General features: G+C 33.8%; 1 protein-coding gene and 1 non-coding gene across 3 annotated transcripts in view; one reads left to right on the top strand and one right to left on the bottom strand.

Annotated features, from left to right (window-relative positions):
• LOC145248188 (uncharacterized) overlaps nt 1–22,293 on the top strand; it is a 558,365-nt gene that overhangs the window by 460,029 nt on the left and 76,043 nt on the right. For both annotated transcript variants that reach the window (XM_080110044.1, XM_080110045.1), the window contains exons 7-8: nt 6,802–6,892; nt 11,361–11,450. In XM_080110044.1, the coding sequence (XP_079966170.1) occupies nt 6,802–6,892; nt 11,361–11,450 (181 nt within the window). The remainder of the gene's footprint in view (nt 1–6,801; nt 6,893–11,360; nt 11,451–22,293) is intronic.
• Nucleotides 15,364–15,436, bottom strand: Trnar-acg (transfer RNA arginine (anticodon ACG)). Its single transcript has one exon. It is a non-coding gene; the product is annotated as a tRNA-Arg (tRNA).

Genomic DNA, 22,293 nt, shown 5'->3' with positions numbered 1-22,293 from the left:
CTCCCTTTACTAAAAATGCACCAAAAATCAGGAAATTAACCAATTTCAATGAATTTATCAAGTATTTATCAAATAATGATCACGGAATATAATGAACCCATTATGTTTATTTGAATCTTAGTGGAAATGTATTATTTTGTTTAAACAAAAAACACCTTTACTAAAGTTATGGTTTTCAGTAGTTAAAAAAAAAAATGAATAAATTTATTTTTGCTTTTTTTATGAAAATAAAGCATTTGTAGCGATAAAAAAAGAAAAATAATTTGTTCGGGAACATTATGAAAAAAGACCCTAAAGTCTGTATTAATGAATTCGATATAACTCAAGAAAAATGAATTTATCGAACTACCCATGTTATCATTGAATTAAGCATTGCTTATTAATATTTTCACGCAAAAAAATAATTGCAAAAAATATTTCTACATTTTTTTTTAGATTACATGTTGCGCATGATTTTTATATGTAAAATTCTAATATGTTCCTCGCTTGAATGAACGTGGGACTTTTGGCATAACATCATTTTTATATAATTGGGAAAAAAAATTATTTTAAAAGCAGGAACACAGAAAAATAATTAAATTAAATGATGATAAAAATTATACAAACGTTCACAATATGGATGCACGGCTGGAGGGAAAAAAGTAAACCGGCACTTCCTACCTCCCTCCAACTATCTGACGTAATTTTCAGACAGCCTTTTGACTTTCTAACATGTTGGGCTTCTGTAGAATCCATGCTTTGTTTTGTTTGAGCGAAGCCAGAATCTCTCGCTTTTGGGGGTTAAGATATTTTTTGTACAAACAAGCGTTTTTTTTTTAATCCAATATCTTAGAACTTTACTTTACTAATTATCTTTGAAATAGATCCAGAAAAGTAAAATTTCTCTTTCAAAGGATTTTTACAATGAATTTATTTAACTTCAAAATTTAGCTTAATTTGTCAGCTTCCAAATGTCGCCGTGAAAACATTTTCCATTATAACTTTTTTTTTTCACGTGTAAAACAGTTTGTTTTTTTTCTTTTTGGAAATTAACTTTAGTCTTTAATCTTTCAAATACAATCAAAAAGTAGTCGGAAACCTACAAAAAAAATTATGATAAACCGTCTTTCAAAACTATGTCTCCCTATCTGTTTTCCGCCATTATTGCTTGTACTTAATTGATGCAGATAGTGAAACGAAAACACAATGCATATTGTTATGGTTGAGATATATTTGATAAGAACCTTTTTGCCTTTTTTTATCTTCAGATATTGTCGTTAAGTACCTCTACGCACCCCTAATACACTTCTTGGAATGTTCCAACCTGAATTAACGATACGATTATAGATAGGATATCATACCCCTCCCTGATCTACATTGTTTATTTAGCTTATTAAATTAAATCTTAGCTTAAGTGAATTACCTCCCCTTTCTACCGAATAGATTTTTTCCTTTTCAAAGAAATCTCGAGTAATTTGTATACAATTGCGTGTATGCTCACTATCGGAGACGACTTTTAAGTAATCTCCACATACAAGACGCATATCGAAGTACGCTATTTTCATAAACACAATGGTCATATCCCGATGTACATACGGTGTCATGCAACTGTTGCAGCAATGCATTATTTGTGCATGTAAACTTCTAGGTGCATCAAGGCCATATTCGCATGTTGCCTGGAAGAATTCATGGCGTGTCTTCAAAATTGACTGGTTCAATCTTTAAAATAAAGAAGAATTACTTTAAAAGGATGAATATATCTAGCTCTGGTGTTTCCTTTTAAGTAATATATATATATATATATATATATATATATATATATATATATATATATATATATATATATATATATATATATGAACAAATGATTAATAAAACATGTTAAAGACATCTTGAAAACATATTTAATTTTAAATTTTTTTTATTTTGGATTTTTTACCCTTCACCGGACTATCCATTCATGTGAAATCTTTTTATCATTTTTCTTTTACCTCCTATTCCCCTTACTTCACCCTTTTTATTTTTTAACCAAGTAAGATCTGTGACTTACTTGTAGTTTCATTAAATACTTTTATATGCAAAATCCGATCCTGCATTTTGCTAATTCCTGCCCTCTGATGAGAAGGAGAGTATTTCTTCGAAACTCCGCAGATTAAGGACTATCCACTTATCTTGTGCTTCCTTTTTTAAAATTAAATATGTTTTTAACTCTTTTTCAAGATGTCTTTTAACATGTTTTATTAATCATTTGTTCATATTATAAGCGCTATTTCCTTTTCGGTTTTGTTGAGCTTTTACATCTGGTTGAGATTACTTTACTTGTAAATATTAACTCTTTAATATTTATAATATATTTTAAGTTTACCATTTTGATTACCTTGGTAAACTTATTGTAATTTTTATTTATTTATTTTATATATATATATATATATATATATATATATATATATATATATATATATATATATATATATATATACTAGCAAAAGTACCCGTCGTTGACTGGGTTCAAAAACAGCCTACAGAAAATGGACTCTGATTTATGAAAGTATGATAGGTTATGAAAAGGAAGGGTTGTAATGAGATAGCTTCGAATTTGGGGGTATCAAAACCAAATCAAAATATGATGAAAGTAAAAATAAAATAGATAATCCTAGCCAAAAAGGAAAAGCTCAATATTTAAGAATAGAGCAATATATAAGTTTCGTGGTTTAATTTTAAATTCTGAGAAAGCAACATATAGAGGCATATATTCGATTTAAGAATTTATTGCTTGACAAAGGAATATATAGAAAGGGTTATTTTAATTTCCTTAATCCATGGATTTTCAACAATGGCTCATATCATCAGAGGAAATGAAATGCAGTTAGCAAAATGTTCAGCTGCGAATGGACGCTATTTTGCTTTTCAGCACAATTATTGAAAATAGTTTTTGAGTGGTTGTGGATAATTATATGGAGAAAATTATACGAAAAGAGAAGTTGATACAACCTGGGTAGTCCATGTTTCCTCTGATGATATGAGCCATTGTTGAAAATCCATGGATTAAGGAAATTAAAATAACCCTTTCTATATATTCCTTTTGTCAAGCAATAAATTCTTAAATCGAATATATGCCTCTATATGTTGTTTTTTCAGAATTTAAAATGAAACCACGAAACATATATAAAAAAATCTGTTTTTGAAATGAATAATTTAAGTCATTGACTTGAAGCAAAAATAGAATTACATAATTACAGCTCAAATACTCTCTACATACTTACATGATCACATTAACAAATTCTTTGCCAAACAAACAAAGAAAATTCTCCATTTATCCATTTATTAATCCATTTATTAAGTCTTGGATTTGCATTCATTTCTGATTTCTTTCTCTATTCGCGGATTTTTATTTTTATTTTTTATTTTTTTTACATTTTTATTTTTTATTTCTATTTATTTATTTATTTATTTATTTTTACATTTTTATTACTTCCTGCATTTGTTTTTTCCACGACGAAAACTGTACTTTTACCATTTCTTATAGCATAACAATCACAATCTTCGGCAATTGAAACTGTAACATGGAATTGGTGGGGAAAGAGTAAGTTTGGGGAGAGGGAAGTCTAATCATTTAAAAAAAAATGCATTTTACAAAAAAAAAAAAAAAAAAAAAAAAAAAAAAAAAAAAAAACATGAAAAAAATCGCATCAACATGCTTTAAAGATCTTGAAAGCCATGCAGTCAAGTTAACTTTATTTTACTGGAAGGAAAAAGAACAATAAAAATACAAAAAGAATCCAATTGTTTTTTTTGTTGTTTTTTTTTTTTTTTTTTTTTTTTCTGAATGAAAATAAAGAAATAAGATTGATATTATTTCCTGCAGTTTTAATCATGGAAATTACAGCTAGATTTATTGTTAATAAAACTGGAATTAATGACCACAAGACAAAAGAAAGATTTTGTACAAATCTGTCTTTACCATTATATAAAGGGAATTTTGTTTGTGAGTTCGTTCCCTATGCACTCCAAAATGGCTGAGCCGGTTTTTATGAAATTTCACATGAAGGTAGTTTATGTGCTTGGCAGTGTTCTTAGACAGGTTTTGTATCAAAATGTTTTTATTAAGTATCAATAATTGAAATAATCCGATGAAAGAAAGAACAGACGATTTTGACCAAATTTAACACTTTACACAGCTTAGCATCATGAATGCATTTGGGAATTATTACCACACAAGCCAAAAGGTTTGACATATGAAATCAACAGTAGGTTCTTTGATATGACAAGGACACGTTCGAAATGAAGGTTTCTGTTTAAAGCACAATTGAAGCATGATACTTGAGTTTTGCATTTTAAACTTTAATACAAGCAATTAGATATAAAAAAATAATTCATAAAATCAACAGTGCAATGTATACTACAATGTATTGTGGACTAATCCCTTCCGGGAGGCATGTGAAGCTTCCTCTCGGTGCACTGCAATGGGTTCCCAACTAGAGCAAGCAATCAATCGATTTGATTAACAAAAAATATGGGAGTGTAAAACATTTTTTAATCATCATTCAATCACGGGCAATGTCGGGTAACCCTGTTAGTAGATTATAGCTGTTTCGCTTACACACACACACATTGAATGCCTACTAGACACTGTACTCGGGTATCTAAGGTCTCTCTACACAAGGGTTTGTCAGGACAACCTGGCATGAGGATATTCCCCCTTCCCCCAACAAATTAACCCTGACCAAATGTTTGAAATTTGGTTTTAAATAAAATTTGAAGCCCAAATAAAAACCCCTCAATATGGCTATTCTACACTGGCTTATACGAGGGTTGGTGCACTTTTTTTCTAAACAGTATTGTCGATAGTACCAACACTAAGTTCGATATTCTACCAGATTAGATGAATTCTTGTCCTGGAATCCAGTAAGACCACATGAAAGATATACTAAAACATAGTTAACCGGTCAACTGTTGAGAAGAAAATTATAACTTCTTAATTTCCTTACTAACTCAATATTTAAGATGTAAATCAAACTTTACTGGAATATTCGAATATCTATGTATCTCATACAGAAATTATGTATTGACCCCAAGAAGGGGCTCCTTGATTTTTGAGAACTTCAACTGAAGTAAAATAAAATGAAAATCTAGTATAATAAAAAGCTCTGTCCGTCTGTCTTTCTGTCTGTCCATCGGTTTGTCTGTCTGCTTGTCGGTCTCCATATTTTCAAACTCTATCTCTTCCAAAACTAAAAGTTGTAGAGTGGTGCTAGGGTCCCTCAAATGATTGGATTTTTTATGGACCGTTCTTTTCTGGTTAAAGCCGGTTAAAATAGTTTTAAGGGGTCAAAAAGAGGTCAAAATTGAAAAAATCGTTATACATTTTGTACATTCATCTTGGTTTATTTTTAATCAGTTCATATGCGTGTCACATTGGTACAGTGGTAACGTCGCCAGCTTTAAATGCTACAGTTTGGCTTTTGGTTTTAATTCAAGCTGATGGCACCCAAATACTTTTTTTAACTTTTGAAATCACGACTCTATAATAATATATATAAAATCTGAACAAATGAAAATATCATATTTAAGCATATTTTCCGGGCGAACAAAGTCGAGCACTCTCCCCACCGCCCGCTAGTATGATAAAATAGAACGTCTGTGCGTCCATGCATTTATAGAAAAATAGACTGACAAATGTTCTTGAAATATAAAGGTTTTTGCACGATTAAAATTTTCTTAGAAAAATTATGAGATTAGTCTTGCACTCTGTTTACTTTTAAGGACGTTACAGACCTTCTTTTTTTTTTTTTTTTTTTTTTTTTGTGCAACACTAGCATTTCAGCCCGGCGTTGCCCGGGTGTTTGGAGGTGTATGTTGAGCAAAAGAAAAAAAAAACGGTCAATTTTTTTAAACTTTGACCCCTATTATCACCCCTGAACATTTATTGTTTGGGGCTCAAATCAAGTTATTAAGTTAGATCCATGTCCAAGGAACCTATATCCAAAATTTCAAGTGTTTAGACCCAAAATTAGCGAAGGAGTTTGGTAAAGTTCTCAAAGGACAAATCGTTGAACTTTGACCCCTTAACAGCCAAATTTCTCGCCAAAAACGGATTACAAAGATTTTCCCAAATCTCAGTACCCTGTATATCAAATTTCGAGTCTGTAGACTGAAAATTGACAGAGTTATTGCGTAGGGAAATGTACACAGACAGACACATTCACTTTTATAGATATATAGATTTTGCACAAGAAATATACGAGGTGCCTTCAATAAGTTTCCAGAATTTTTTGTACAGGCATTTTAAATTGTTATAGATATTTGAAAATTCAGTGTATTATTGCAATACATTTTATAAGATGACTGACCAATTTTTATGATTTCAAGTTCAAATAAACAGCTGCAGCAGGAATTGGAATATACCCTACTAAAGCCTGATTGTAATAGCTGGTGAATTTCAAAAATGCAATCTGGACATGAGGACAATTTAGAAGAACGATATGCAATAAAATTCTGTTTTAAACTTGGAAAAAATGCCACAGAAGCGTATGAAATGCTTCAGACTGCAAAAAAAATAAATAAAGAGATTGAGAGCGGTAACGAATAACACGATGCAATAGAGCAAAAAAACGCGCTTCAAAATGATATATAACATGGCTATATATATATATCAATGAATTAATTCAGAAATCATATATAAATTTAACCTATGTGAGAAAACGATATTGATTTTGCACTAGCTTAATATTTGAAGTAGAGAAATTTGTGAAGCAATAGGGAGCTAATAGCTAGTTAAAAATGAATTACTGACCTTTCTCTTTTCTTTTTATTTAATTTCAGAATGGAAGATCTGGTCAGTAACATGGTCCAGTATAAGGCCAAAATTGGTCAGCTCAAACAAGAAAGGTTTAACTTGTCGGTCACTTATGAGGTAAGTTGCAGTTTTATTTCATTTTGAACATTTTATTTATTTTTTGTTCACTTTTAGAGAATGCTAGGAAGATTACCTGGTATCAATCAGCTATTACATAAAAAAAATAATATCAGTGGTAAATATAAAATATTCAAGCAAAGTGTAGTATTAGAACAGATACTACACTTTGCCCGTGACTAAAAGGCCAAATAAGTAAGTTGCCAAACAGTCACCTAAATAAGTGTTTTTTTTTTGTTTTTTTTACCAAATCCTTCTTTTCATTCCAAAGACAAAATAAAAATAAAAAATGATATTTACATCTAGAAACAAAAATAAGTTTAAGACTCCTAAAACTGGGATTAGAGACTTCTACCTTCTGACAGTGAGAGCGTGCTGTCCCTGTGGGTCAAATGAAGAATTCCATTTAAAATTCCTTGCAGACAACAATTTTGACTGAAAGATTTCCAAGTTCGACAAAATAGACCTGAAGAAGATCGGAGGTTACATTGGCCAAAACGTTGTGCAAATAACACTCCAGTTGAGAACAATAGTCTAAGGAATCCAAATAGTATGAACGATTAATCCGCATCTCCAAAATTCAGAACTGCAAAATAAAAATAAAATTAAATAAGTTCTCTGATGAACCTCTCATTCCTACTGGGTTCTGGGCTTGACCTTTACTCCCAATCTGAAATGGAACACATATATCAAATCCGTTGCCAAGGTCGCTGGAAAAATGGTGGGATCCTTCTACTGCTGCAGTAGATATCTCACTCTTGATGCCGGCCTTGTCAGTGGGGCATTAGAATACACCGACTGACCCCCTGCAGAGGGTAAAAGTCCCTCAATGGGGGTCCTGGATATGACCATAAACTATATCCAGTGGTGAGGCCCCAGCTTGCGGGCTTTGGGGACTGTGGAGCCACCCTTTAATTACCATTGCTCCCAGGTCCACTCTGACCCAGAGTGGTAGTACCTGTTAGGGTTCCAACTATGGGTTAAATAGAAACCGACTTGAAAACAACAAATATATTCTATTAAAAAGTTTTTCTTCAAAATCTTTGGATTCGGCATTAAATAACCCGAAAAGGGTTGATATGCCGTAAAACAACCAACTGATGCAATTCTCTACCTATATAAAAGCCAGGTTCGGCCAAGGATGGAGTACTGTTGCCACATCTGGGCAGGAGCTGCTAGAAGCAGCTTATCCTGTCTTGACAGAGTTCAAAATAGACTTTGTAGTCTAGTGGGGGGATGCCTTCCCTGCAACCTCTTTCCCACAGAAAAGATGTTGCGAAAGTGTCTCTACTTTATCGTTATTTTCATGGCAAGTGCTTATCTGAACTTCAATCTATGGTCCCCCCTCACCAGACTTTCACGAAAAACGCTCATCTAGTCAAAACCACTATCAACAATTTCCCACTCTTTATCTATGCCTAACCCTAAACGTAGATTCCATGAACAAAGCTTCTTTCTTAGAACTGCATGCCTGTGGAATTCTCTTCCGTTTACCTGCTTTCCAGCTGACCACAATCTGATTGTCTTCAAGTCCAACATGAACGAGTTCTTGATGAACTGTCCTCGTAAGTAATCCAATTTGCAAAATTCCTGCTACTTATGTTTACTATGTTATAATCGCAATGACTAATGTTTACCCATTAACCCTTATCCTTGGGTGGCCTCTGGGCCTTGATAAGTCTTCTATGTAAATAAAAAAAGGAGATTATTACTCTATAATTGATTGAGATAACTTCCGAACATTTATATCAGCTATACCTCTGCATTCCATGTTTAAAACGAATGTCTTCTACAGTATCAAACCTGATAAAATGGTTAACTGTTGGTATAGACCGCTTCATACCCTCCACGTAATTCCAGCAAAAGCTTAACAGTAAACAGTAGTTTACTTCATAATATGCTGCTACCATTGTGCACAGAAATCACTGTTTGCATTGCTTCTAATGTAATAGATGTTGTGAAACCAAAGCTACCTTATGGACTGCCAGCAACCATTGTAAATAGTAATAAAGCACGCAAGAGATTCGTATGCTCAGAATGTCTAGTTTAAAGTAGCTGAGCAGCGGTTTGGTTCCAACCAGTTTTGGCAAAAAATAAATAGTCCTGAACAGAAGCATGTCCTCTATTCTAACCATCATCAATGGACCTGAGGTAATTTCCTCAGCATCTGACAAAGCAAAACTCTTTGCAAAGAACTTTGCAGCAAATTCTACCTTTAGGTATCAGGGCTGCCTAAGCTCCTCTCCATCGTATTTCCTCCTGTGACCGAAAACACGCCATGCAACATGCAAATATCTGTGCATGATGTTGCCAAGCTTATCAAAAACCTTGATTCCAGTTAAGCAATTGGCCCTGATGGCATTCCAATCATAGTGCTGAAAAACCTTTAACCGGAACTAGCTCCCATACTTACAAAGCTATTGAAATGTTGCCTTTAGGAGAAATGCTTCTCAACACCATGGAAAACTTCATTAGTCTACCTCGTATTTAAAAAATTTTGGAGATCTGTCATCTCCCTCTCAATACAGATCAATCAGTCTCCTGTGTGCAATGAGTAGGTTGCTGGAACGTATGATAGAGAAGTGGTTATGGCCCCCCTCGCAAAATTTCACAAAAAAGACTCATCTAGCCAAAACCACTTTAACCCTTATCCTTGAGTGGCCTCTGGGCCTTGATAAGTTGTGGTTCCTATGTAAAAAAAAATAAAAAAAGATCTACAGCTAATGTGCTAACTGTAGTATCACACAGGATCTCTCGACAGAGGCTTTGTTTCAGGAGCAATAGCTCTTGACATATCAAAAGCGTTTTAGGGTATGGCATAAAGGTCTACTTCAAAAGATCGCCAGCTATGAAATAGCTGAAAATGTCTTTTCAATTATTAAATTCTTTCTCTGTGATAGGCTTATAAGAGTAGTCATTGATAGGCAGAAATCACATTCTTAGATCATTCGTAGACATTTATGCAGATAACACCACAATCTATGGCAACACTTAAAAGGCTGACAATGACCAAGATCTTTCTGATTCTCTCTCTTCTTATCTTTAGCATGTGATGCAATGGGATAAAAGGTGGCTGGTTAATTTTGATGCATCTAAAACCAAGCTGCTCTCCTTTCATCATAATTGCTCTGACCCCAATTGAAATGAATGGCTCTCGTCTTGAGGAAGCACCATATCTTGACAAGCTTCTGGGACTGACCTTCATTCCTGACCTGAAATCGAATATATACATCAAATCTATGGCCGAGATCACTGGAAAAATGGTTGGATAATTCTACCACTCCAGTAGGTATCTCCCTGCCGATGCAATCCTCTATCTGTATAAGAGTCAAATACATCCTAAAATGGAATACTGTTGTCACATTTGGGCAGGAGCTGCTTGGCACGCCCTATCTTAGCTTGATAGAGTTCAAAACCTATCCTTTTCTCTGCCCTGCAACCTCTTTCCCACAGAAGAGATGGTGTGAGCCTGTCTCTGCTCTATCATTATTTTCATGGCAAGTGCTCGACTGAGCTCTAATCTACGGTTCCCCCTTGCCAAACTTTCACAAAATATACTCTACTAGCTACAACCACTATATATGATTTACTCCACTCTCTAAATTTAAATGCACAAAGCTTCTATTCTAGAACTGATTGTCTGTGGAACACTGTTCCACTGGTGTGCTTCCCAGTTGACTACAATATAGTAGGCTTTAAGTCCAATGTAAACAAGTTCTCGTGTAGCTGTCTTGTTAAATAATCAAATGCAACTCAATTTACAACATTAATGATTACTATAATACCACCTTACATTCATTAACCCTTATCCTCGAGTGGCCTTGAGGCCTTGATAAATGATAACCCCCTTGTTAAAAAATGAAAACAATATGTCAAAAAATGTTATAAAAATTCTAAATTGAATGAAATATTTAATCTGATAAACCCAAACCAAATATTTGAGTAGCTGAAAAAAAAATGGCATCTTCTATACATAATTATATATATATATGTGTATTGGTGTATATGCAACTATATATATATATATATAGAGAGAGAGAGAGAGAGAAAGATGATAAAACTAATCAATCCACAACAGGAAATCATTTCCTTGGTTGAGCAAGAGTTGTAAACTATTCTCAACTTATACAAAAAGTTCAAATTAATGAAAATTTCGGTGCTCATGTATTTTTGGTACCGCGCTATTTAAAATAGTTTTTGCAGGTTAAATTCAAGTTCCACGCTATCTTTTTTATTATTAAATTGCTAGATGGAAGCACAAAATAGTTACAAAATACTCTCCCATCCACATGTTAAGAATGGCTTTCGAAATAACAATGTTATTATTTCAGCACAGTACCAAAAATACACAAGTACCAAAATTTCTTCATTGAACAGAAATTTAATTTCATTCAGAGTACTAAACATTCACTGTGAAATTTTCCATAAATTCTGAATTGCATTTTTTTTTTCCTTTTGATCTTTTCAGGATAACCTGCAGAAATACAGGGTCCAAGTGAGTGAGCTGGAGCGGGAAAATATGATGCTGTTAAATGATCTGAAAAAGCTGGAGGCTCAAGTGAGTTTCATGCTTTCTTGGCTATTTGAGCTGTTGTGCAGCTTAAGATTAGCACGATTTTTACACTTTTCTAAGCGTGAAATGTCTGCTGTGTTGTCTGCTCAATTGTGTAATGTACGCATGTTAATTGTCTGTATTTTTGAGATGAGGTGTTTTCATTGATTGAGATTGTCGGACTGACTTCCTCATCTTGGTTGTAAGAGTCACAACGTTTTGGCCGTTTTGCCCTCCAGCCTTCATCAGGTGTTTTGTATCGAACTGGGGAACCATTTGTTAGGAGTCTCGAACCCAACCCTTTATTATTATTACGAGGGTACCGTATTCGGACTCCAGCTAGGCTCTGGGACATAGTTGCTGATTCTCTGTTTTGAATGTTACTTTTTCACTGCCTTCGTTCAGGATTGAACTCAGCACCTCTGGGTAACTGTAAACTTTGATACAACGTCTAGGACCACTCGGCCATATGTTACTAGGACATATATAGATACAAAACACCTGATGAAGGCCGGAGGGCAAAACGGCCGAAACGTTGTGACTCTTGCAACCAAGATGAGGAAGTCAGTCCAACAATCTCAATCCATGTACGCATGTTGTTTTGCATGTGTGTGCATCCAGATTCATCAGCTTGTTTTAATGAAATCTGACTGGATTCAAAAAGTGGTTAGATGAAATGAAGTCTAGACAGGAATGTGATAAAAGCAAGATGTTTATTTGAAGTGTGAACATGAGCAACTTGTCTCAAAGAGAAGTACTAATAAAAAGATAACACTCCGTTTACGTTTTTTCTCTTGGAAGGGGAGATCATCAGTCTTTCCTTGCAACACTGTGGTAAGAAGTACAAAGAAAAATTTGAAATCAGTTGGAAGTCTAACTATAGTTATTTTGTTTGGATTCTTTTAACTATAGTTCTCATTTTGAATGTGTTGTGAGGACTCTCCCATGCACAAAATATAAAACTCTTCTGAAATGTATAAATAGATTGAGAGGTAACGGCTCTCAGTGTGGCCTGTGTAGTTTCGTAGTACGCCATATTGGTATTACGTGCTACGATTGCTGCTCTCTGTATATTCTGTTTTGTTTCAATACCAATTACCTGTTCTAACTCTAATCTGGGTCCATGTTTTTTCTTTGTGGCCATTCTGGGCCACAACAGAGTGTGATTTTCACAGCGTTCCAGCCAACGTAATCTCCAACCTTCTTCAGGTGTGTCTTATCAAACTCTGGAATCTTTCTGTCAAACTCTGGAATCTTTCTGTCGAACTCTGGAATCTTTCTGACAAACTCTGGAATCTTTCTGACAAACTCTGGAATCTATGTCAATTTCAGGGGGAATCTTTCTGCCAAACTAGGAGAATCTTTCTGTCAAACTCGTGGAATCTGTTTGGAATTTTGAATGAAATCCTTTAATTTAATCCATGGGGGTAGCATGTTCTTGTTTCATCAGTCATAACCTGTGGTGTAATGGATAAAGTACTAAGTAAAGTCCAGTTCTAAGTGACACTTTTCTGAAGGTTTATGGTTCAATCCTCAGTGTAAATGATACTAAGAATACAACTGCGAATTACTTAAGACTTCTATCTGGTTATGGCTGACAGAACAAGAGGCTACTACCTTTGTGGATTAAATAAAGTGTTTCCTTCAAAATTCCATACAAATTTCAGAGTTCGAGAAGATACACTTGAAGAACAACTCAATTTACACGATTAACGATTACTACACTACTACCTTACATTCATTCACCTTATCCTCGAGTGGCCTTCTGGCCTTGATAAGTGGTGACTCCCAAATAGAAAAAAAAAGAAGGTCGGAGGTTACATCAGCTGAAACGTTGTGAGAATAACACTCAAGATGAGAACAGTAGTTCAAATAATACAAATTCTCAATCCATATCTCAAAAATTCAGAAATGTGTATTAAAATAGTTTTTATTACGGACGCAAGCCGATTTTTATTTTAAAGTGATTATTTAAAAATGATTCAGATTAAAAGTCGTCCAAAATGGACTAAATAGTCATTTAAATAAATTGCAGCGGAGTAGATATTTACTTGTTTCCCACTGCAGCAAGATGTGACACAAGGTCGTAAGGTGGGGAAAGTCGGCACCCTTAAAGAAGGGGCACTCTGAACTAGCAAAAATTGTCTGAGCAGTTTCATCGGTATTCTCTGGTAGGAGCGCCTCGGGCAGTAAGCTATGAACTTACTTCACCCAAAAGCTGGTGGCAAGGCCTGAAAGGGTGGACCTCCTAGATACTACTAATATGGCATACCTCTGTCGGGCTGATTATCAAGAAGGGATTCTCAACTAGTACCCAAGTCTCCAAGCAACTAAAGCAGATGTTATTTCGAAAATTCAAAAGTCGTTACAGGAAAAGCACTACAGTTATTCTTTTTGTTGCCCTACAACCTCTTTCCCACGGAAGAGATGGTGTGAGCCTGTCTCTGCTCTATCATTATTTTCATGGCAAGTGCTCAACTAAGCTCCAATCTATGGTTCCCCCTTGCCAAACTTTCACAAAATATACTCTACTAGCTACAACCACTATATATGATTTACTCCACTCTCTAAATTTAAATGCACAAAGCTTCTATTCTAGAACTGATTGTCTGTGGAACACTGTTCTACTGGTGTGCTTCCCAGTTGACTACAATATAGTAGGCTTTAAGTCCAATGTAAACAAGTTCTCGTTGAGCCGTCTTGTTAAATAATCAAATGCAACTCAATTTACAACATTAATGATTACTATAATACCACCTTACATTCATTTACCTTTATCCTCGGATAGCCTTGAGGCCTTGATAAATGATAATTCCCTTATTAAAAAAAATGAAAACAATATGTCAAAAAATGTTATAAAACTTCCAAATTGAATGAAATATTTAATCTGATAAACCCAAACCAAATATTTGAGTAGCTGAAAAAACAAATGGCATCTTCTATGCATATATATATATATGTGTGTGTGTGTGTGTGTATGTGTATTGGAGTATATGCAACTATATATATATATATATAGAGAGAGAGAGAGAGAGAGAACAAAACTAACCAATCCACAACAGGAAATCATTGGAGGGCCAAAACGACCTCTTAAAAAGTGCCACGGTGGCACATGAATTTGTCAAAACAATGTTTTTCCTTTCATTTGGTGCTTTTCTAAGATTTTTGAATTCCTTATCCTTGAGTGAAATTTAGACCCAAGAGGATTATTTTGGGTGCCAAACTGCAAATCTTCTAAAATGTCTGGGTTTCAAAATAAGGTATCGTGACGCATCAATTTCTTAGTTCTGGACCGAAATCAAATCTATCCTGTGACATTAAAAATGAATCTGTAATATAGAGTATGTTATTACATTGCAGTTTGTTTTATCAGCTTAAACACTATTTGGGTCTGAGATTTAAAATCCAACCAGATAACTTTGTTAAATTTTGTCTGTAACACTTAATTGATTAAAATGTAGGAATAAAATTTTAATGTTTTTTTTTTTTTGTTCTATTTTAATTTGGAATAGTGAATTGCACAGTGCTTAATCTTTGCTTCAATTTATTAAAAATACTTTTCCAGCCCGAAGGATTGGTACTATGGACTCTTTTTTACAATAAACACCTAAAAATATTACAACAACAATAAAAGCAAATAAAATGATTTTATCATTATTTCCGACACTTTAAAGTTTTAAAATTTCTCATTTAAATTTTATTCAAAACTAGCGGCTGTGCTGCGTAAGCACACACAATGCCAAGTCAAACACAAAATCAAGTACACTCAACATCGTCTTACCATCAACGCTTACCCTGTGAACTCGGAATATGGGAAATTCCCATATGCACAAAACAAAATCACTGAAAAACAAAAATATCATAACTAAGGGTAAAGATAATGAGTAAACATTGGATAAAATGATGGTTAAAATTATTACGAACTCGCCAAGATTCGAACCTGGAATCTTCTGATCCGTAGTCAGACGTGTTATCCATTGCACCACAAGTCCTGTCCATATGCCAAAAGATGTTACCGCGACTGTATATAGACTGTGCTAAATTCTATTGACATGGGCAGGTAACTTTTTCAACAATTGCACAAAATGTCCCAAAAACCCTTATTTCAGGCTTTTTGTGTTACTCAGTGTTGTTTATTATGAACTATATATAGATAAGGACAATCTAGGGACTCACACCTTTCAAGAAAAAAAAAAAAAAAGAATTTTTCAATTCGGTGCATCCGTTCGAAAGTTTTATTGGTATATACACACACACACACACACACATAAATAAACATTTAGAATTTTATTACTAGTATAGATAAGTGTCTTCTAAAAGTGTGTGACCATCTTTTACTTTAAATAAGCTTATGTCAGCAATAATGAAAAAAATGTTTCTCTGTTAAACCATTTGATTTTCTTAAAGTTAATTCTTATGAATTCATTTTATTTTTATATACGGGGTATTGCAGCAATATCTGACAAGAAGAAAACGAAATAGATGATAAAAAAAAAAAAAGAATTATATATGCAGAGACCTGGCATTTTATTTAGCAACCATTAATTACCTAGAGAAATCATGATCGTATGTAACCACCACCAGAGGAGATGACTGTCTGAAGGCAAGCATAAAATGAATTACCTGCTTTGGCGGCACTCTTTATCTATAGCAGAAAATGTTTCTGTGATGGCAGCCTTCAGAGAGTCAACTGTGTTATGGGCATGGCTTTTTGGTTTTGGCCTCGATATTACTGCAAAGAAATGATCAAAGTCAGGTGAGGAGGGCAGCCCAAAGTCTGGCAACCAGTAGTGAGGAACATTGTTGAGCAACCAAGCGAGAGTCATATTGGTCTTGTGTGCAGAAACAAAGTCCTGCTGGAAGATACAGAGTCATCTGGCAGCGATCTCATCACTCCGGGGTTCATCACACTTCTCAGCATCTCTTAGCATTTTATTTACTCTTTCTCAAATATCAAATTTTGCCGCAACACTTTGTAACTTGTATCAATTTAAGTTGCCAATTATTTTTTAAAAATTATATTGATCTACAGCGATAAGATTCATTGTTTCAATTTGATATAGCCATAATGTGCGTGTGCCTGGTTATATACCTCATATTTTGTTTTATTGCCTAATCTGAAGGTCGTATGTTCAATCGCTGTACATGGCTATACATTTTCATTTTCAATCATAAAGTGATGGGACGACACCAATATTCCCCACGATTCTGATAAAATTACCGATTCTGTTCTAAATTCTTGATTACAATATAATTACTGATTCCGATTCTGATAAATTTATAAATATTAAGTTATAGAGTTTTTTTTTTAATTTCCACAAAATCCTGCATAATGTTATCTTTCCTCAGAAATAAAAACAGATCTTTATCACTTTTTCTAAAATGTTTTCATCATAATTAATTGAAAATATTGGTTTGCTAAACTCAATGAAAATCTACATTGATATTTTTCATGTGCCATTTTTTCTTATTCATCTACTTGTCTTTTAACTGTGCCATTTTTACCGATTCCATTTTTTACCTACATTTCTTATCTTTTTAGTTTAACTAGTTAGTTTAAAAATAATAAGTATCTACCATTTTGTTATTTCTACTAGCAATAGAATATTAAATTTAGAAAAAACAAACAAAGCAGAGTCGTTTTTGGAATAAAAAAAATCAGCTCCAATTTCTTTGAAACCCCAAAAGTTTTGATTATTCCTGATTCTAAAACACTAATTGCAACCAAAAATAAATTTCACTAGACAATATCCCAGAAAAAAAAAACGGTGATTTTGTTTGAATGTAAAAAAAAATATTTTATTGTGATATTAAAATGTTGCCAATTCTTTCTCTAATGCTTGATTGATTTGTTTGAAAGACTTTAGCATTTTTTTATTATTTTTGACAGAATGAATTCTCTTGTGTACAAAATTAATGAAAACATTATGTATATATACATAATGAAAAATAAGAATATATATATATATATATATATATATATATATAAGATGCCTTCAATAAGTTTCCAGACATTTTTGTACAGGCATTTAAAATTGTCATAGATTCTTGAAAATTTAGTATGCTATTTCTTATGAGATGGCTGACCAATTGTTATGATTTTTAGGTTCAAATGAACAGCTACAAAAGAAATTGGAATACACCTTACTAAAGCCTAATTGTCACAGCTGGTGAATTTAAAAAAAAAAATGCAATCTGAATGTGAGGACAATTTAGAAGAACGATATGCAATAAAATCCTGTTTTAAATTTGGAAAAATGCAACAGAAATGTATGGAATGCTTCGGGCTGCTTATGGACCATTTTGCATGAATCAAGCATCAGTTTTTGAGTGGCATAAGAGATTCAAAGAAGGCAGGGAATCTGTGAGAGATGATGACAGGTGTGGGGGGGGAGTAAGGAAGTGAGAACACCAGAGTTAATTGGGAAAATAAAGAATTTCATGGATAAGATCCATCGTATGTCTATAGCAACAATGTGCACAGCTTGATATCAGTGTGGGAACTTTACACACAATTATTTGCAGGGAACTGAAGATGTGGAAGATTTACGTAAAGTTCGTCCCAAGGTTGCTCTATCCTTGCCACAGACTATTTGACCAAGATAGGCATCAAGACAGTTCCACACCCTCCCTATATTTAAGAACTTGCTCCTGTGACTTTTGATTATTTCCTAAGTTCAAGGAAAACCTTAAAAGTTGTCATTATGAGATAATCGAAGAGATGGAAGAGAATGTGATGAGGATTATTGACACACTCGCACAAAAATGATTTCCATGGGGGGTTTCAGAAGTTGTTAGAATGATACAACAAGTGTATTGCAGCCGGTGGAGATTACTTTGAAGAGGACTAGAGTTTTATGTGTGTACTTTTAATAAAAGTGCCCATATTAAAAAAGTTTGGAAACTAAGGTGCCTTAAATAAGACACCTCGTATATAATGAAAACACAATGTGTGGGTGTATATATATATATACTTCAGAATAAAATTATCTAACTATCAACTGGTATGGAAACCTGTGATTATAAGTTTTACAAGATATTACTGGCAGTAATATTCTATAAGTACTATCCCACCTAAATAAGAATTGCTCGATATACAAGATAGAGCAAATAAATCAAATTTTAGACATTCAATGAATTTAAAAATTTATGACGTGAAATGTTTAAATTTCAAATTAAAAGATTTTTATCATTCTATGTAAGACAAAGAATACATTTGAAATATTATAACTCATTATCCTATAGGATTTCGATATCTACCATCTCTTCAGAGGAGAAAATATTAGCAAATAGTTATAATGGTTTACACCGTATTTGCTAAAGTCAGAGAGACATGGAAAATCACTATTAAAAGTTGTTTAAATATTTAAATGTCATAGAGTAAGGGAAGTTAATGAAAAGGATATAAAAATTCACATCCAAATTGTATGGTAAAATCCGAAGTGAAAGTCTTTGATAGCAGTGTTGTACAATGATCCAAAATATATGTCTGTATACATATAGTGAAAACGCATAGTGTATATACATAATCAAAAAACATAGGGACTGGATTTTCTTGAAAAACAGATCTTGGAAATTAATTCAGTAATTGAATGTGTTCTTTCATGAGTACAAAAGAAATGAGATTCTCCTGATTGAAGCCGTGAACTGACAGAATGTAATGGGAGGTGCATGTTAAGGCAGGAATGAAAGGTAATTTAGTGGGGAGATGCAGGAGCTGTGGTTGGGAGAGAGAGTTTGAAACAACTTGTAACTTTGTGCTATCTAGAAAAAGGGTTTCCACGGCTACGACAACGATTACTACTACTATCATGATTTCTGCTGCTGCTCTTAGTCAAGAGAGTTTTCTCTATTGTTCAATGCGTATTGATTTTGTGTTTCTCGTGTCCACTGACGCATGAATTACATCATATTTACGAGGTCCTTTTAGTGGAGTTTGCTCCCCTTTTTGTTTTCATCCACTGCATGCTCATCTGTGGAACATCTAACTGGAGCCGACCGCCATCTGCACTATCCTCTTTCACATTTTCCTGTTCTTTACAACTTCCGCTTCCATTTTCCTCACATTTTATATTCTTCGTCTTTTTTCTTTGATTTCAACGGTAAATTGATGTCGTTCTGTCGTGTTCAAATCCTATAGTGTTTAATGACATAATAATATCTTTGAACTGTAATTTCCTCCCAGCTATTTTATATCAATAAAGATTTTGTCCATCTGCCCGCCATTTAGTCACAATTCTTTTTAAATGTAATATGTACATTGCAGAATTTGTCTCATTTAAAAAAAATAGAGATCTTATTTATTTTTAGAAATGTGATGATGCTGTCCTTGTCTATAATAGCAAATGCCTCCATGATGGCAGCTTTCAGAGAGTTGTTTTCATTTTGGGTGTGCTTTTTAGCCTTGGCCTCGATCATATGATGTTTCAAAAGCTGTACCATTACCAAAAAATACAAAAAAAATTGTAAAATCATTTGTAACAATTGTCGTTGCATTTTATTTTTTTGTTATAAAGAAAAATTGCAATTTAAAGAAAAAAAATAATAAAACAAACTTTTCACTTTTACCTTTTTATGTGATAAAAAAAATATTTTATTGATTTTTGTTAAAAAAAAAATATATAAATTGTCATAAAAAGAGATTATGGCGAGTAGTTTTCGTTCATTATTTTTTATTTATTGTGTGTGTGTGTGTTTTGATTTTAATGTTCAGCTTTTTTCTAGACGTTTACATAAAAGGGCTAAAGGGTCTAAACAAAAATTGTTTTATTTGGTTCAAAAGTTATACAAGTACCTAGAAAATTATATGCCAAAAATGTTGACCGTAGGGAAAAACCCGAAAACCATGTTTTTTTTGTTTTTTCTTTTTAGTAAGCCAAAAAAACAAAGTATGCTGACACACTTATTTAATGATGAGATATAAAAAAAAGAACAAAAAAAAACATGAATACTTTGTATTTCTTGTTCTTTTGTACTTATGGGTGCACCAAGATGTTGTGACAGTGCCAAGCAAAGAGAAGAAAAAAATATAAAAATATTCTTACTTTCCACAAGATTGCAATTTAAGCTTTTATGTGCACGCACTTATTTGGTTTTCGCGAGTTCCTGTTTTTCTCCGTTCATCAGTGTTTTCTGAACACTTGCTTGGTTTAATTCAGCTTTCCATTGTAAGTTCTTTTGAATGTTGGGGGTATTTTAAATTTGAGTGACCTGTGAGTCCAAAATCCGTTGTCACTACTATTATAGTCCTGTTAAGGATTGCAAAGAAAAACAGACCGTTAAAATAAAGTGACAACATGTATTGCAAAGCATACAATAGGTGGTCCATCAGATATCGATTGACACCTTATGGCTTAGTCTTCCGGTATCTATTGAGATTAGAATAGTCTATTAGTAGGTAACATAGGTTAGTTCTGCCACAACAAATACCAAATAAGGTTCTGATCTTTTTGATTCCCGATTCTGATTAATTGTCCCTACGCTAATATATATATATATATATATGTATATACAAACACTTTATTCCATTTTCACCCCAAACAAGGTGCAATGCCATTTTGATGTAGGGGGCTACTACCGGGGATATAAGTTGCAGGGATACTATGTAGGGAGTTGAGCAGCAAGATGTCTGTTCACATTACATTTGAACTTATGCATGTCAGTATGGGCGAGTTAAAAGAATAAGAACTATTCTTTAAGGAGAGACTTATCAGGATAATACAAAGTTCAACAAATTGTTTTGGAGTGACCATTTGGGAATGCTAGGTGCTGTATGCAGAAATTCCCAGGTTGGTATCTGGGAATGTATTTAATCCACTGGGAGAGATGCACCCTCAATCTTTGTTAAGACATGCAGCTAGGAGAAGGAAAAACTCTGATGTAAAACCTAAGATCTACTGTCTGTTCTGTCTTTTGGCAGCCATTGCACCGACTGAGATTAGCAGTTGTACGAAAAAGTGTGGTTAGTTCTGCACAAAGCCTTTACCCCAATAACCAAATCATCTGTGTGGATTTCAGATAACTTATTTGTTGTGGTGGGCCTCTTGCATCAAAATCTACAGGAGTAAGTAATATATATATATATGTATATATACTAGAGTGGAGGTCACTGCTTATCAAGATACACGGACCACTCGAGAAGGGTCAATGAATGTCAGGTGGCAATTGAGACAATCGTGTGATTATTGGTAATGGTGGAACTTGGATAGTACTTGTTTATTTAAAAGAGCTGCATAATAGGAACTTGTTTACATTAGATTTGAAAACAGCTCTGTCATAGTCAGTTGGGAAGCAGTCATACAGTATTGTGTTCCATGGATGGGAAATTTTAGGAAAGAAACTATGATCGTGGAATTTACATTTAGTTTTAGGCAGAGATAGATAAGGGGCAATTATTAGCAGCCGTTGTCGCTTGACAAGTGTCTGCTGCGAATGTTCTACAGGGAGGAGGGGGCACAGAGAAGAGCTCAGTTGAGCACTTTCAATGAAAATGTTGAGAGAGCAGAGATAGACTTGCTACGTCTCCTCTGCATAATCTTGTATTATTAGGTGTTTACTTTATAAATGTAAATGTATTTACGTCAGCACATTGATATTTAATGTTGAATTAATGCATTGTAACAGCCTCTAACACATACGCACAAATATCGCTGTTTGTTTGTAAATAAACTAGCAGCTCAAGCACTGTAAAAGCGATGGGCGAATGTTTATTTAATGGACATTTGGTGAGGTCATTTACGAGCGCCGATCCATGGTCCAGTGGTTAGAACTGCCGACTATCAATGCGATGGTTGTAGGTTTAATCCACGACTAGGGAAAGGTGCTAGTCTAGCCACACTGATGAGTTGTG

Source organism: Euprymna scolopes, chromosome 26 (assembly GCF_053919585.1).
Source record: "Euprymna scolopes isolate OS-2025 chromosome 26, ASM5391958v1, whole genome shotgun sequence".
Classification (NCBI taxonomy): domain Eukaryota; kingdom Metazoa; phylum Mollusca; class Cephalopoda; order Sepiida; family Sepiolidae; genus Euprymna; species Euprymna scolopes.
Note: the sequence above shows the minus strand (reverse complement) of the source record. Positions and strands in the feature narration are given on the sequence as shown.